Source organism: Siphateles boraxobius, unplaced genomic scaffold, assembly GCF_051911475.1.
Source record: "Siphateles boraxobius isolate OS27281-9 unplaced genomic scaffold, OSU_SipBor_1 66, whole genome shotgun sequence".
Taxonomy (NCBI): Eukaryota; Metazoa; Chordata; class Actinopteri; order Cypriniformes; family Leuciscidae; genus Siphateles; species Siphateles boraxobius.
This window is the reverse complement of record NW_027509193.1, coordinates 6,854,500-6,868,735: the sequence shown is the minus strand read 5'-3', so window position 1 is coordinate 6,868,735 and position 14,236 is coordinate 6,854,500. Positions and strand designations below refer to the sequence as shown.

General features: G+C 36.8%; 1 protein-coding gene across 1 annotated transcript in view; it reads right to left on the bottom strand.

Annotated features, from left to right (window-relative positions):
• Positions 1-14,002, bottom strand: part of slc38a12 (solute carrier family 38 member 12) — a 54,130-nt gene extending 40,128 nt beyond the window's left edge. The window contains exons 1-8 of the mRNA XM_077211894.1: positions 13,700-14,002; positions 13,364-13,455; positions 11,937-12,058; positions 8,881-8,962; positions 7,553-7,649; positions 7,368-7,448; positions 3,390-3,489; positions 1,837-1,933 (exon numbers count right to left, since the gene is read on the bottom strand). Coding sequence (XP_077068009.1) covers positions 1,837-1,933; positions 3,390-3,489; positions 7,368-7,448; positions 7,553-7,649; positions 8,881-8,962; positions 11,937-12,058; positions 13,364-13,408 — 624 coding nt within the window. The 5' untranslated portion in view covers positions 13,409-13,455; positions 13,700-14,002. The remainder of the gene's footprint in view (positions 1-1,836; positions 1,934-3,389; positions 3,490-7,367; positions 7,449-7,552; positions 7,650-8,880; positions 8,963-11,936; positions 12,059-13,363; positions 13,456-13,699) is intronic.
• Between the last annotated feature and the right edge of the window lie 234 nt (positions 14,003-14,236).

Sequence of the window (14,236 nt, the reverse complement as noted above, 5' to 3'; positions counted from 1 at the left end):
TCGAGACTCCTTCATGTGTACAGGTGAGGCGTAATGACACAAAGACATGCTCGAATTTCCCTCGGAAATCCACCAGTATCACTGGAATTAAAAACATTATTACAAGCTTACCGTTTTGAATCGAGCTAAGGCAAGCAGATAGTTTTGAATACTGGCTGGTTATGTACTTGCTCAAATTTATTTTGGAGAATTTTTAACCCAAAAAAGTTACGGACTGGAGCTTTAACTAATGAAACCTTATTTTATTACAGTTCTGAAAATTGGCAAGAGCTGGATTAAGTGGCCGAGAAAGACAACATCCTGTGGCACAGATTCACCTGGTCTGATAAAGCTCATAAAGTTGGTGGCTTAGACAGTCGGCCCCCCTTCGGACATTCCTCAGACTCAAAATTGGGCAATTTTCAGGTGAGAGGAAGAGAACAGCCCCAGTGACACTAAGTTCATAAGATGGTTGGATTAATCTTTCATAAAAAAAAAAGATGATTTATTTAAGGGCATATCCAGAAGAAAAACTAATGATGAACTTCTAGTCGAAAGATTCAGAGTTTGGGGATGGAAGATGTAGGTTGTTTCTTCTAGATTGCTAAATGATCTATTAAACTAAACTCAATTACAGCCGATACACAACATACATAAAGACCCAAAATGTGACCTCTTCTTAGAACTTAACAAGGGATGACAAACCGAGCATGAAGGGGAATAAAATCTCTGAAGCCCTATTCGAACGGGATTAGTTTTACAAGAGTAGATGGAGTAATGTAATTTTACCACAGGACGTCCGTAATAATAATGGCCAATTCGCACGGGATAAGAAATCTCAGTAAAATTAGCAGAAGTGGGAGGGGTAACGATTTACGCACCGTCGTCATGTTCGATTACGTTGCTTCCTGATATTTATATATATAAAACAGTTAAGTCCGGTCGAATTATGTATTAATAAAATTCAGATTGGCTATGTTGGTAATAGGCACTTATCTAATGCTAAAAGAAGTTGTGTGCCTCTAACAAGTGCTTTTGACCTTCTTTTTGATCTGAATGGCATGCAGAAAACACTTGAGTTTTGCCACAGACTTGTCCCACCGTCTACAACGCAGCTGAATGCTTTTTCAAGCACCTCCATACTTGGAAAAACTGTGGAAAATCACTTTTAAACAGGACATTACAGAATATTTACGTACATATTAACAGCGGGTCTGGTCTATTCGCACGGGATTAGTATTACCTGAGGTCATTTTTCTGGACCTTTTTACACAAGGTGAAAGTCGCCGTAATAATTACTGACATTGTCCGTATTTGGACGGGACTAAAATCACTAAGAAGCTCTGGTATTAATTACTTTACCCCACCTCTCCATGTTAAACTAATCCCGTTCGAATAGGGCTCAAGGCAAGCAAATATTGGTACATAATTCAAAAATCAGGATCATTTCCTGTGGTTAACAAGCAATAAGAGGCTTATCCAAGCGAGATTTAAAAAACACTGAAACAATACTTTTTATTGGCAGTTGGGATAGCCACTTCCCTCATTTCTAGAGATGTAGGAGGGTGGAGCAGAGCGAAATGAATAAGCACATCAATCACTGTTGCGAAGCTAAAGCCGAGGAGGAAATCACACCGGTGTCTTGTGCTGTAGCTCTATCTGAATTTCAAGGGTACGCAAGAGCCTCCTGATACACGGGTGGGGGGGGGAAGAGTCCACAGAGATTACGCAGAAGTATTAAGTGTCTCGTTTGTCTTTCTTACCTTCAGCCAGTGTAAGTCCAGCACCCTGCCGAGACATAAGTGCTGCCAACTTAGAGCGTATGTTTGACTGTGTAACGGGTGCTGCTGCACTCACCAGAAACACTCTGTAGGCGTCTTTGCGTCTCACAGGGCCCCAGCATGACTCGGTATCGTTGTATTTCACACTCCCAGCACTGCACGAGTGATTCCCACTGCGAGAAGGCAAACAATTACACTTCTGACATCTGCAAATCGATATCAGGAGTTTATAAAGCACTACTATATATAACACACTTGCATCAAGAAAACTAAAACAGGTTCAAACTTGAGGGGAAAAAACACCTCAATTGTATTTATTATAAACTAGGCAAAAATATGCTATTTGGTGCAGTTGCTGATATTTATATAGCCAAAAAGTAAGATTAGCTCAGTGAGATCTTTATAACAGTATAGCAGACTACTTAAATAAAGTGCATGTAAATATCAGTTGTCACTATTTCTCCCAATAATATGTCAATATTGAAAAGCTTAGTTTTAAGATGAAAGGTCGGTAGATTTTATTGTGGGTGGGAAAATATATAATGCAATACAATGATGATTGAGAAATGTACCAAAAAAAGTTGCTCAAAAGCCTGATGTATCATATTTGATTATCATATCAATTCATTATTTTCTAGAAAAATCATGTTAAAATGTGATTATCAAGTAAACCTAAGTTGCTTTAGTCCAGTAAGTGCTCATCTAGAAATATTACTAACAATATAAAAATGCATTCAGTAAAGATTTTACAGCAAAAAGAGACGTGTACCACAACCTAAAGGGGGGTAGGTTATTAACCAACTAAATAGGTTAATAACAACCTATTAATAGGCCTTTTACTTGCTAGAAAAATTAAATAAGACTACACAAGGCATGTAGTAGATATGTATTAGGGGTGTAACTGTTGATTTAAATGCTAAATTCGGTATTACATTGCGGGTGGAAATTAATAGGCTTGGACTTGGTGCTGGTAACCCAATGCACAGGACAATGGTGACTGACCAGAAGAAAAATATTCATGTTTCTGAAAATACAGAATTATTTTAGATGAATATGCTTTTACTCTGTCACTGGCTAGATAAATTTAAAATAATGTAGGCCAGTTTTTACTGATAACCAGAGACATTTGGCATTATCAGAACCCACCAATATTCCCCCAATGTATTATTATATTCAACATTGTACAGGTGTTTAATATAGCACTGAAACTAAAAATCTGTCTCACAGTAATTTTTATTTTGGGTGAACTACATACAATACATATGGTCACTATACATATTGTTGCATTTTCGTATTGCGATATATTGTGACACGATATATTGTTACACATATAAAATAAGACAAAGTAGGCTTTATAGGGTTTAGGCCCGTTCACACCAATACAAATGTTTGACGTGGACCAATTTTAACATGCATTTCTTATTGGCTTTAAACATAATCTTCTATGTGAAAGAGTCTGCCATAAGAAATTAGTTGTGTTTTTATGACTGGGCAATTTTCTAAGTGATCTGCAACCAATATGAAATAAATCTAGTTTTAATGTTTGAACAAATGTTATCATTCAAAAAGTAAAGCTAATGTTTCATTAATTAATGTCTAGAAGAGCAAGATGAGAGACTTTAAACTCACCAAGCGACCTCCATCAGTGATACAGGTACAGCAGCGGCATAAATTGCCAGGTCTCCGTAAAGGTACACGATTAGGCAGATGTAGAACATGTTGACGCCAACTACAGAGAAAAACAATCACATTCTGAAGATACATGGCTTTGCATAAAACATCACTTCAAATACAAACATGTGGAGAGGTTCACAGAACATGAAGATGGGCAGCATCGTTCCCTAGAAGATTCCTCTGATGTTCCTCCCCAAACACTATAGCCGCTAAACGCATAGAGCTGTATAAATCATTCTAATTCAAGAAACAAGCACTTCATTATGAAATCCCCCCTGCTCTTCTCTTCATTAACCCCACACTCCTCTTCACCTGTTCTTCCATTCATCCATCACTCAGCCCCTGCCTGTTGGAGATGGAGAGCATTCAGGAGGAAACACAGACCGGCTTCACCACAACACACATTCATCATTCACAGAAGCTCCTACGAGGATCTCAAACGGTCCAGCCAACCAATCAGCTCATTAATTACCCTGAAAGTCGACTAGAACTAACAGACTATTTAAACTAGATTTAAATAAAGACAATTTTACGATAGATATTTGTATGAGCTTAATTGAGCCATCTTTCCCTCCACATAAAAAAAGCAGCAAATGCTGCTGTCATTTCCAGGTCATTATGAATGCAAAATCAGTTGCAGTGCTCATTATACAATTTTTTATAGAAAGGAGATCGAATCTGTAACTTGAAATATATAAATATTGATGTTTCTTAAAAATGTAATTTTTACACCATTTCACTGAATTTAAATCAAACCTTATTGCTTTACTAGGCTACAATATCACTCTGTGAAGAGAAATAGCAGCTTCTTTTTGTATATGCCTTTTAATGTAATAAAAAGAGATGCACTGATAATTAAAATTTGGGTTGATATAGTTATGGCTGATAGCCAATGAATGGCGTATATATAAAAATTCTAGACCGTTTTGTCTAAATAAAATAAAAAAAAACACTAAAAGCTAAAAATCATTTTTTTTAAATGCTCAAACTAATTGAACAACTTTGAGTGATGGTGTGCATATAATTAATAGATCTATCTAATAGATCTATCCATCTAAATGTAACAATTAGGGGAACTGGCATGCACAAATATGATTTTGATCCAGTTTTATCATCCATTCCCCTGGTTTCACAGTCAAGGCTTAAGTCTAGTCCAGACTAAAATGCATATTTGAGCTGTTTTAACAAAGCAACTTGCACTGACATTTCTTAAAATATATCAGTGGCATTGTTTTATCTCAAGATGTTTTTTTTCTTAGGCATGTTTATAAAAAGCTACTTAAATGTCCTAATTAAACTAAGGTCTAATCCTGACTTAATCTAAGCCCTGTCTGTGAAACCAGGCCCAAATCTTAAGTCATTTTTGAAAAGTAATAGCAAGCCCCTCCTCAAAGAGCAAAAACATGCATGTAGGCTACAGTTCAAGATGAGCTACACACCAAAGTCTATTAGTTATGGTTAGGGGTTACTAAGAAGAAGAAGAAAAATCCCCATTCTGAGCAAAAGTAATAGCACACCTAAAACTAAAATCAATCATGAGCTAATCCATCTCCTCTGTGGCATTATTCGAAGCAGTCTTCTAATCAACCTGTCAGTGGGAAGGTTACAGCCACTGTGAGCAACCCAGATAACCCAGCGGCCATTAAGTAACCGGTCCAATGATGAAATGACAGAAGCTAGGCTTCCTGTTGTTAATTTCAGACCAGAGCGGAATCGCATTCTGCTTTAACTTACAAAAGCAATTGAACCCAAAGAATCACTGTGTGCATTTTCTGTAAAAACAACCTCCCACCTATCTCGACAATACTAAAGTCCATTCACAAACGTTAAAGCCTTTAACTACAGTTCAATATAAAAGCCTACAGTTTCTTTCCGCTGAATGGCAGCTCAAGGATTGATCACCCCATTACAAAGGCTGCGTTTAGCAATTGTACTTGGATTAAAAAGACGGCATGTCCTAAGACAGGAGGGCAAACAAGTATTATATTTAAAGCTACAGTCAATACTAAAGTCACACTAACTAAACTAATCTCCTTCACAGTGAGTTACGTTTCCATTGAATACATTTACGGTCAGAGTCTGCTCAGATAGTCATTAGTTTCTCCCAAGTGCACCTCCAAAGTGGCCACTTCACTCCATTCTACACTGGGAAAGGTCAGAGCACAGCAAGCTATTTTAACACATCACGCTTAATAGAATAACAAAAAGTCGACAGGGCAAGCGTGTGACGTCTGTGCCGAGAAAAAGCAAAGCTCAGAAGCTACAAGTGCGTGCTTGTGTTCACCAAACGAGAGTGCCTGCAGCACATAAGGGGCAGTGCTGGTTTGTTTGAGGGTGTAACAAGTGCGTCACCTAGTGCATAACACTTGCCATCACATGCTGTGGATGTATGGAACCAGGGTCAGAAATCAACATTCCCATTAACGGGCAATGTATATATTTTTAATTTTTTCCTTTTCTAAAGGGCAATTTTAATGATAACTGTATTAAAGGTATCGGTGTTATCTTCTATGTCAAATACTTGTATTTAACCAAATACCATAGACTATTACCATTAAAATTCTCGACATCAACAGAAGTCACATTTACACTGTAAAGGTGGAACAGAAGCTGCATCTGACACTTACATAGACTGGTTAATATAAAGTTGGCAAACATGCATTTAGACTGAATTCTAAATACATATATAATAAATGCACATTTACATGACAACTGCATAATGTTGCATCTTGTAAATCGCTTACATAAAGTAAATAAATTCTAAAATTAAAAATCAGGAAATCATAATTATGACAAATCATTGTTGATTATTGCCATCAACATTGTAATAATGATTATTAATGTTGTTTAATAGAATACATAAAGGTTTTATGGGTGGAGAAACGTCTCGTCATATATTCTTCTAGGCAACACAGACAAAACAAGTTAAAAGTAGTTTATTGCTTTTTTTTATTAATTACAAACATCGCATTGGTAATCTTAGCAGCATGAAGAAGCGCAAGGTCATGGAGTTATGCCCTCTCGCAAAAACTCCTGTTATATTCACAGAAGCTGCGAAAAGATGATAACATTTTCTACACTGCAAAATTAATCTCGTTTACATTATATCTGCACTTTGATGTTTATGTAGAATTCAGTGAGCAAACGTGTGCACTGAACAAAAGCGTTTCTCCGATGACTAACCAAGAAGCCTCTGATTAGCTATTGCATCCATACTCTCAACAGAAACCCTTGTGATCGATTATAATGCTCAACGCTGAAAAAAAGATGTAAAAACGCAATTAACAGTTTACATTCATTTTCACATTTCACTTTAACCACGATTGTGGTAATTGAATTCGTTTAATTGTGCTGGGGCATTTTTCTTCATTTCTGTGGCATTTTTGCCCCAATCCGAGTTAATTTCCAACCCTGTATGGAACAGCTCAGCAGGCCATTTCTGATGTCCGTCCTTTGCTTGATGGTTGGAGAAAATGCCAAAAGCAATGTTGTTGAGATATTACAAGGCTGCTCGGGCACTGTTGAGTCAGCCTTTGTGTAGCGCTGATCGTGAAATGATGCTTAGGAGGGCAAGAATTCTGAAAATAGGAATCAGTATAAATGACACCTCGGTTTTTAGTTCAAGGTGAACGCCGCGTCTTCAGAATCATCATAAGATTCTCATTACCTGGTTCTCCATCTTTAAGCGAACCTCTCGTTTCCTTATATTAGAGCAGATAAAAGATCTACAGTGAGGTAATTACAGCCAAAAGCAATTTAACTAGTTCTAATTGCACCCCATTAACAGCAAATAACCTTGTTCAATGTTACTGAACACTGAAGCAAAACTTGACCTTCGGTAACCATCTTTTAAGGCCTGTTTAATAGTCTTATAAAGCTAAACGTCTTATCTGAAGATTACATTGTAGTGCATAATGATGCAAGAAGTCTTACCTTTATTAAAAAACATGGAGGCCATTTGTCCCATCTCGACTCTCTCAACAATGTCAAAGTGGTCTATATTCGAAGCACGCTCTGTTACATCAGATGACAAAACCAAAAGTGACCTTGAGATTTTGATCTTGGGTAACATTGCAAACCATTATTGACTAAGACAGTACAATACAAACAGCACTTACGGACAGAGAGAATGGGCCGCGTCTCGACAGGTTCCGAACGTCCCCGGATAGTGACCTCATCATCTGAATAGTCCGAGCTGGAGTCGCTGTCATTAATCTTAAAATGGTTGTAGCAATAAAATGGATTAGTTTACTAACTTTAGGCTTTGAACAAACACGCTCACAACCAAAAACCCCTAAATGATCAAACATTTACATATGTGTGAGCTTGGTAATAGCAAGTTTGTTCACAACTTTTTATAATACTTTATTCAGCAAGGATGCATTAATTGATCAAAAGTACAGTAAAGACATTTATAATGGTACAAAATATTTCCATCTCAAATAAGTGCTGCTCTTTTGACTTCATTTTATACGTGCAACTCACGTAGCCTATAAGGACACTGACAACGCGCTGACAGAAAGGACCGAGCAGGTAATATTTAATATGAAACAAAGTCTCAAATTTCAAATTTGGTCAGTCAAAGAAAATGAAACAATAAATAGGCCTACCGTTTTGTGGCTCTAATGTGTCGTGACGTGAGAGATTGCCTCAGTTAAAGCCAAGTTCAAATCCACCGACGTTAATCTATTAACTCTCTTGACTGCTTTGTCGGACAAAATATGGTGGATTTTGATTTGTCAGATCGCATCAAACTCCATGCGAAGGATGAATTGACGCCAATTTAAAAGTGAAGTGCACACTACTGCACCAGCTTTTTATAAGCGATGTAAAAAACAATTAGTTTCGATTTCAAATTAGCGCTAATTCAGCGCACAATAACAAAACAGTGTTGCTCCGCACGACCACCAATTATGCATGCCCGTGCAAACGCGCGCATTTTACGTTTGCCTTTAAATTAGTGATTTAAAAGCCCCTGCCGGTGATACCGGTATTACCGGTGTTGTCACACGTCGATCCCTAGTGTACAGCTGTGTGCGCAATATAACGTGACTAAAACAAAGAAGCATTGTGTCAAAAATCCTCTTGACACACTTATTCAGCATAAACACAGTAGATGTCATCTATTCAAACATAAAAATTCTGATTTTATAGTTGTATAGGCCATAACATAGGGTTTTCTGTATTCTGTTTGTATGGGTGACACGGTCTAGAAAGATACCAACCATGGGCCTTGTTCTGTGTTTGTCAACACGTAGCGATTTCAGTACATCTGCCCTAAATGGCCCTGTTTCATTCACTGATAGTCAGTATGATTTTCAAGTTTTATCGACTTTCTGGCTTGGGAAGTGTAACATATCCATGATAAGTGTAATTTTCATAGGGAATAGATACTGAATAACAACACTGTTCAAGGCAACCAGGGTAAACGGGTGATGTCACTGACCTCTTCCTGTTCTCTCCTCTTCCAGCGTAGCTGGGCATTGGCAGCAGCCATGGCTTCAATCACAAATGTGGTGGTCATGAAACTGAGGGAAGACAGAACAGTTAAACACACTATGTAGCAAGTTTAATAAAAAAATAAAAAAAATAAAAAAAGGGAAACCAAGATGCAGACAAAGATACAGAGCTGGTATCAGAAAGAACACTTTTAAAGACAACATACAACAAAAAATTGACCATCACGATTTTGCCCACGATTAAAGAACATGTTTTTTTAAATAATTATGTTTTTTAAAATTTCATACATTTCCCCACCTGAGATAACTTATGTTATGCTGACATAAGACTGCGTGAGTGGAAACAATAATATTACCTGAATAAAAAAAATTAAAAAACTACTTTAAGCACAAAGATTTGTTTTAAAAAGTCTGATTCAGAGACTCGTCATTGGTGCATATAAATGAAAATTATTCAATATCATTCATGTGGAATACACACACACACACACACACGTAGGGTTTTTGTGTTTGAGGACTTTCCATCATTTTTAAACTGTTCAAACATTCTTTCCCAGGGGTGCCCAATCCGGTTGGTGGAGATTTACTTTCCCTAAAGTTCAGCTCCAACCAAGATCAAGCCCAACTAAACCAGCTAATAAAGATTTTCAGGAGCACTTGATAATTACAGACGTGTGTGTGTTGGATCAGGGTCAGATCTGAACTCTGTCGCTTCATGTCGTGCCGCATCCAATGTAGAATCATCTCTGATTATAATGAGTTCTATTTACTTTTGTTGTGTTGCGTCGTGTGCTGCTCGAGTCTGGTGTAGACACGGTGTTACAGAAAACATTCTGCATTTTTCACATTTTCAAAAAATAACATTTAGTATGATTTATAAACTTTCTTCCTCATGGAGACCAAAATTTTGTCTAAAATTTCAAGTTTTACTGCCCGTGTGGGGACATTTATTTTTATCATTTACTTTTTGGTACTTTTTTTTTACTTAAAGCCTTTAAGGATATAATTCATTATAAAAGGTATTCATAAATGTGCTTTATAATTCATTATATCTTTTTATAAATAATTGTAACCAAAGTTTAAATACATTATAATATTTGCAGATTCCTGTACAGAGACGCACTCTTATATGTCCAAAGATCAAGGCAAATTTGATTTCTCAAGTCACGACCCCTTTAAATATGTCTCTCAGTCCTAATGTAAAGTATGAGAAACTGTATGTCATATACATTACGTCATTCTCATTCGGACATCTCCACTCATAACCTGTATTTAAAGACCACTGTTGTCTGCTTTCTTTCCTCAGCTGTTTCATTGATATACAGCTCCATTCGGTTGCATCTCAACACTCATAACTCTCCCCTGGGCTCTGTCAGTGGCTCAGACAGCTGGCAGGTTGGCAGGGGTGATAAATGTGTTTTGATGGCCACAGCACCAGCGGCAGCAGTAATAAGGTTGAGAGGTCAGCTAAAGATGAGCGAGTGACAGAGAGAAATAGCATGCAAAGAAGACCAAAAGACGACATGCTGTGCTCTTATTGAACACAACATGAGGTGGAGACAGAATTACACTTCTCAAATTAGAGACCCATTCTGACCCCATTTGGTAGACCACCAGAAAAGATTGGAAATCTAATACATACAGCCTCTTAAACCTGATATGTCAAACCACCTGAATAATCAAGCGTAACAGCAATAAGAAAACAGCAACTAGTAGAACGCAAACATCAACATGAAAATAAAATAAAAAAATTAGTATTACTTCTCAAAGTAATAATACTACAGTTTATTCACTTTTTTAAGGACATTCCACAATTTTTATTTTGAATCGTAAAGGTCATTCCCAACTAGAACGATAACTATAAAGATAACTACAGCAATAACTGTATTAGAACCATACGCCGCGTTGGTATGGATGCTATTTATTTATTATAAGCTGCTATTTGCTGCTATTGTGTCATCTGCCGCTTTAAACGCTCTAGTTTTTCAGGGATGGAGGATGGATTGAGATTAGTATTGGACTGCTATTCTTTTACATTTAGAACAATTTGTGCAACTATATCTTTATTGCTATCATTATAGTCAAGTTATCGTCCTTGGTGCGAATGGGCCTTGAACCTCTGCTTGAAAAAAAAAGATAATAAAAGGAATAGCTCAATTTTCACTGGATTATCTTTTAAATGATAAATGAATGATTAAATATTTAAGCCATTAAAATGGAATCCAAAAATAAAATAGACAGAGCCCTAAATTTTGTATTATAATGCAACCTAATTCAGACCTTTTTAAGTGTCCTTGGGGACACTGTTTTTGCTTTTTTCCAATTATTCCCAAAATATGCCCATTGAATACAATACTTGTACCCCAATACTGTGCATTGTAATAAATTTGATGAATCATTGATGACACTGCAGCCCGTGTGTTTGTGTGTGTACTATTTCCCAATGCTTTGGCAGTGTAAACAAGGATGGTTCATTAGGGGTGTTGAAATTAATCGTTTCTACAATGCAACGCGACGCAGAAGTGGACGATTCTGCATCGATGAAGAAATGGACCATAATCGATTATAGCCTACTGACATTTCTCTGACATCATTCGTCACCGGAGGGAGGTGAACCACAAAAACCAAATAAGAAAAAAAAAAAATGCATCTCATGCACTTTAAGTATTTACTAGTGTTTATTAGTTCTAATGCTCCTGTCGTGTGCTGTGTTAAACACAAGTTTTATTTGATGTTTGCTACATTTAGGAAGTGTACTTTCTTGGAGCAGATAAAATAAAAAGGAGTTCATATATCTGACTGCTTGTATTCATTGATGAAAACGTAGCAATGTGCAGTAATATTGAAAATCCAATCAAATCGTTGACGTGATAATCGAATTGAATCGTGAGACCAGTGAATATTCACACCCCTACGGTTTAAATACTGACTCAAAACAATCACCTGTTGAAAGCTGGTATTGGCAGCCTTAACAGAGAAAAAGGGAGAAAGAATTGTGATTGTGATGGATTTTTAATTAAAAAAAACTAGAGGGAGAGCATACCTCATAAAAGCCAAAAATGTGATGAGGGAGACGCTGACTACCCATCCAGCTGCTGCAAAGGCCTTGGGCATGGTCAGGGCACCAGTGCCAACAATTAGATTGAACATATACACCAGGCCAACCTATAAAAACACAAAACAAACACATCTATAGCGGATTCAAAGTTTTCAGAGATCACAGATAAAATTAAAATGTATAACAAGCACTTAGGTTTTACAATGCACTGAAGTTTTATCACACAAAGTTCCCATTGTGCATCATCTGTCTTTCTTGTAAAGATTATGTCTGGAATTGTTCACCATCATGCATTTTTAATAAGCTGATGTATGTGATAACTCATTTGAGCAGCACTGCATTTCCTCTCACTTGAGTACACAAAAATCACTTAAATCAATAACATCAGCTGAAATATTAGTCATGAGCTTGACATACAGTATTCTACTGTCAATTCCATTAGAAAGCGATGATCCCTTATGATTGCCTGAAAAAAAATGTTTTAAATTAACAAATGTGAGCAAAACAAACTAGGTAATAGACATACTGTACTCTCAAGCTGACACATTACGTACCTTACTTTAAACGTATTGATTTATTTTGGCTTATTTCAAGGTGTTTCTTTTCAAAGAGTTTGCAAATGAAAACCAAAGCACATTTTGGTATTTTGGGCGCAACAAGAATACTTTTTCGATTACAAACAGATTTGCAGGCTCTTATTTATGTCTTGAACTGTCAGGGGGGGAAAAGTAGGTCCTAAAGCCCCATATAGATTAGTTTAGAGGAAAAGTTAATGTGTTAAAGACTAAAGATATCTTTATTGCTGTTCAATTTAACACAATTAATTTGCACAAATGTCTAGCCATTTTCCCATATCATCAGATGGGAAAATTAGTTCACGGAAACCACAAGGCTAAATGCCAAAAACACACTAGTCTGGATCATGCACTGCTTTCTGCTGATTCAAGTCATTAAAGCAGGTTTCCCCCTGTTCCTGAGCTTTCATTTCCTCTTTAAATGAGTAACACAACGCGTGTGGTTTAAATCACATGACTCCAAATTACATAAAGGCACCTAACAAACCCATGACAACTTTAACTTACATTATTGAAAAACATAAAACTACATTTCAGCCATGTCTGTCAATTGCTTTAATTACAGGTCATAAAATATTGAACTTTTTCATGAATGCCGGTCAGAAGCCTTTCATTACAGAGCAACAGAAAAAAAACATCACATCACATGCATGACATGACACAACTTGACATGATAGTTTTCAGTACTATGGTATTGTCACATGCCCATTTTCTAAGGACACAAACAGCTGAGTGTGCTGAACAGTTAAACTGACCAGTGTGTTTAGGTAAAGTAATTCAAAAATGTTAATCAATATCAACTCCATGTGCTACTACTCAGTCAGAAGTAATACTTACAAATGGTGAGTAAGGCTCCCCTGATTCTGTAATGCCCCCAGCCATCTCGAAGCAACAAACACAACAACCCTCAAACCTGAAATTTCACCACCCTGAGGAAAGAAAATACTGTTTTAATATTTAATAACGTTACACTACAATTTTGCCAAAGGGACATAAGGCGGCTAGTGTAACATGACTAGCAACAACCGTTGTTAATGTTTTATTTACTCACTCAGCTGTCAGGCAGATTTTATCAGTAGAGATTTTTCAATGTTAAAGTGTTTGTTACCACAGCAAATATGTTACAAACAGACAACTTTGTAAAAACATTATTTCGCTAACAGAAAGGCTCACCTGTCGCCGTTTAAAGCAACTCTAGAGGTAAAGAGAAGTAATATCGTTAGGAAAGCAGGAGACTGTTTTCTTGTAACGTCCTCACTATCTGCAACGGAGCTCGTGCGCAAATACAATGCATTAACAAAGTAGAGAGCATCATGCACACCTCCCCATTATTTTATTAGCGGTTAATTAAGGCAGGCTGCAGAAGTTCTTCTGTTTGAGAAATCAAATCCATTAAAATGATAAGAGTAAACAGAACGTCAGCAGGAAACGGTTCCCGAGAGAACGTGTGGCGTAGATAGGAAGTGCTCGCTGATTGGCTGAATTGGTGACGTTTAGGTGACGTACTTTGCAGTAATGAAGCAAGAGTTATTCACCTATTTAGAAAGCAATGCATAAAGTTGTTTAAAAATATAAAAGATGTAGCTATTATGTATATTTTTTTAAATGTGTGATAAGAATGGTCAATACCAGTGTCTGATTTGCATTTAAATGATAATAATGCTGATCAGAGGAGAGTTTTTGTGACTGACAATATGTAACTGGTTCAAC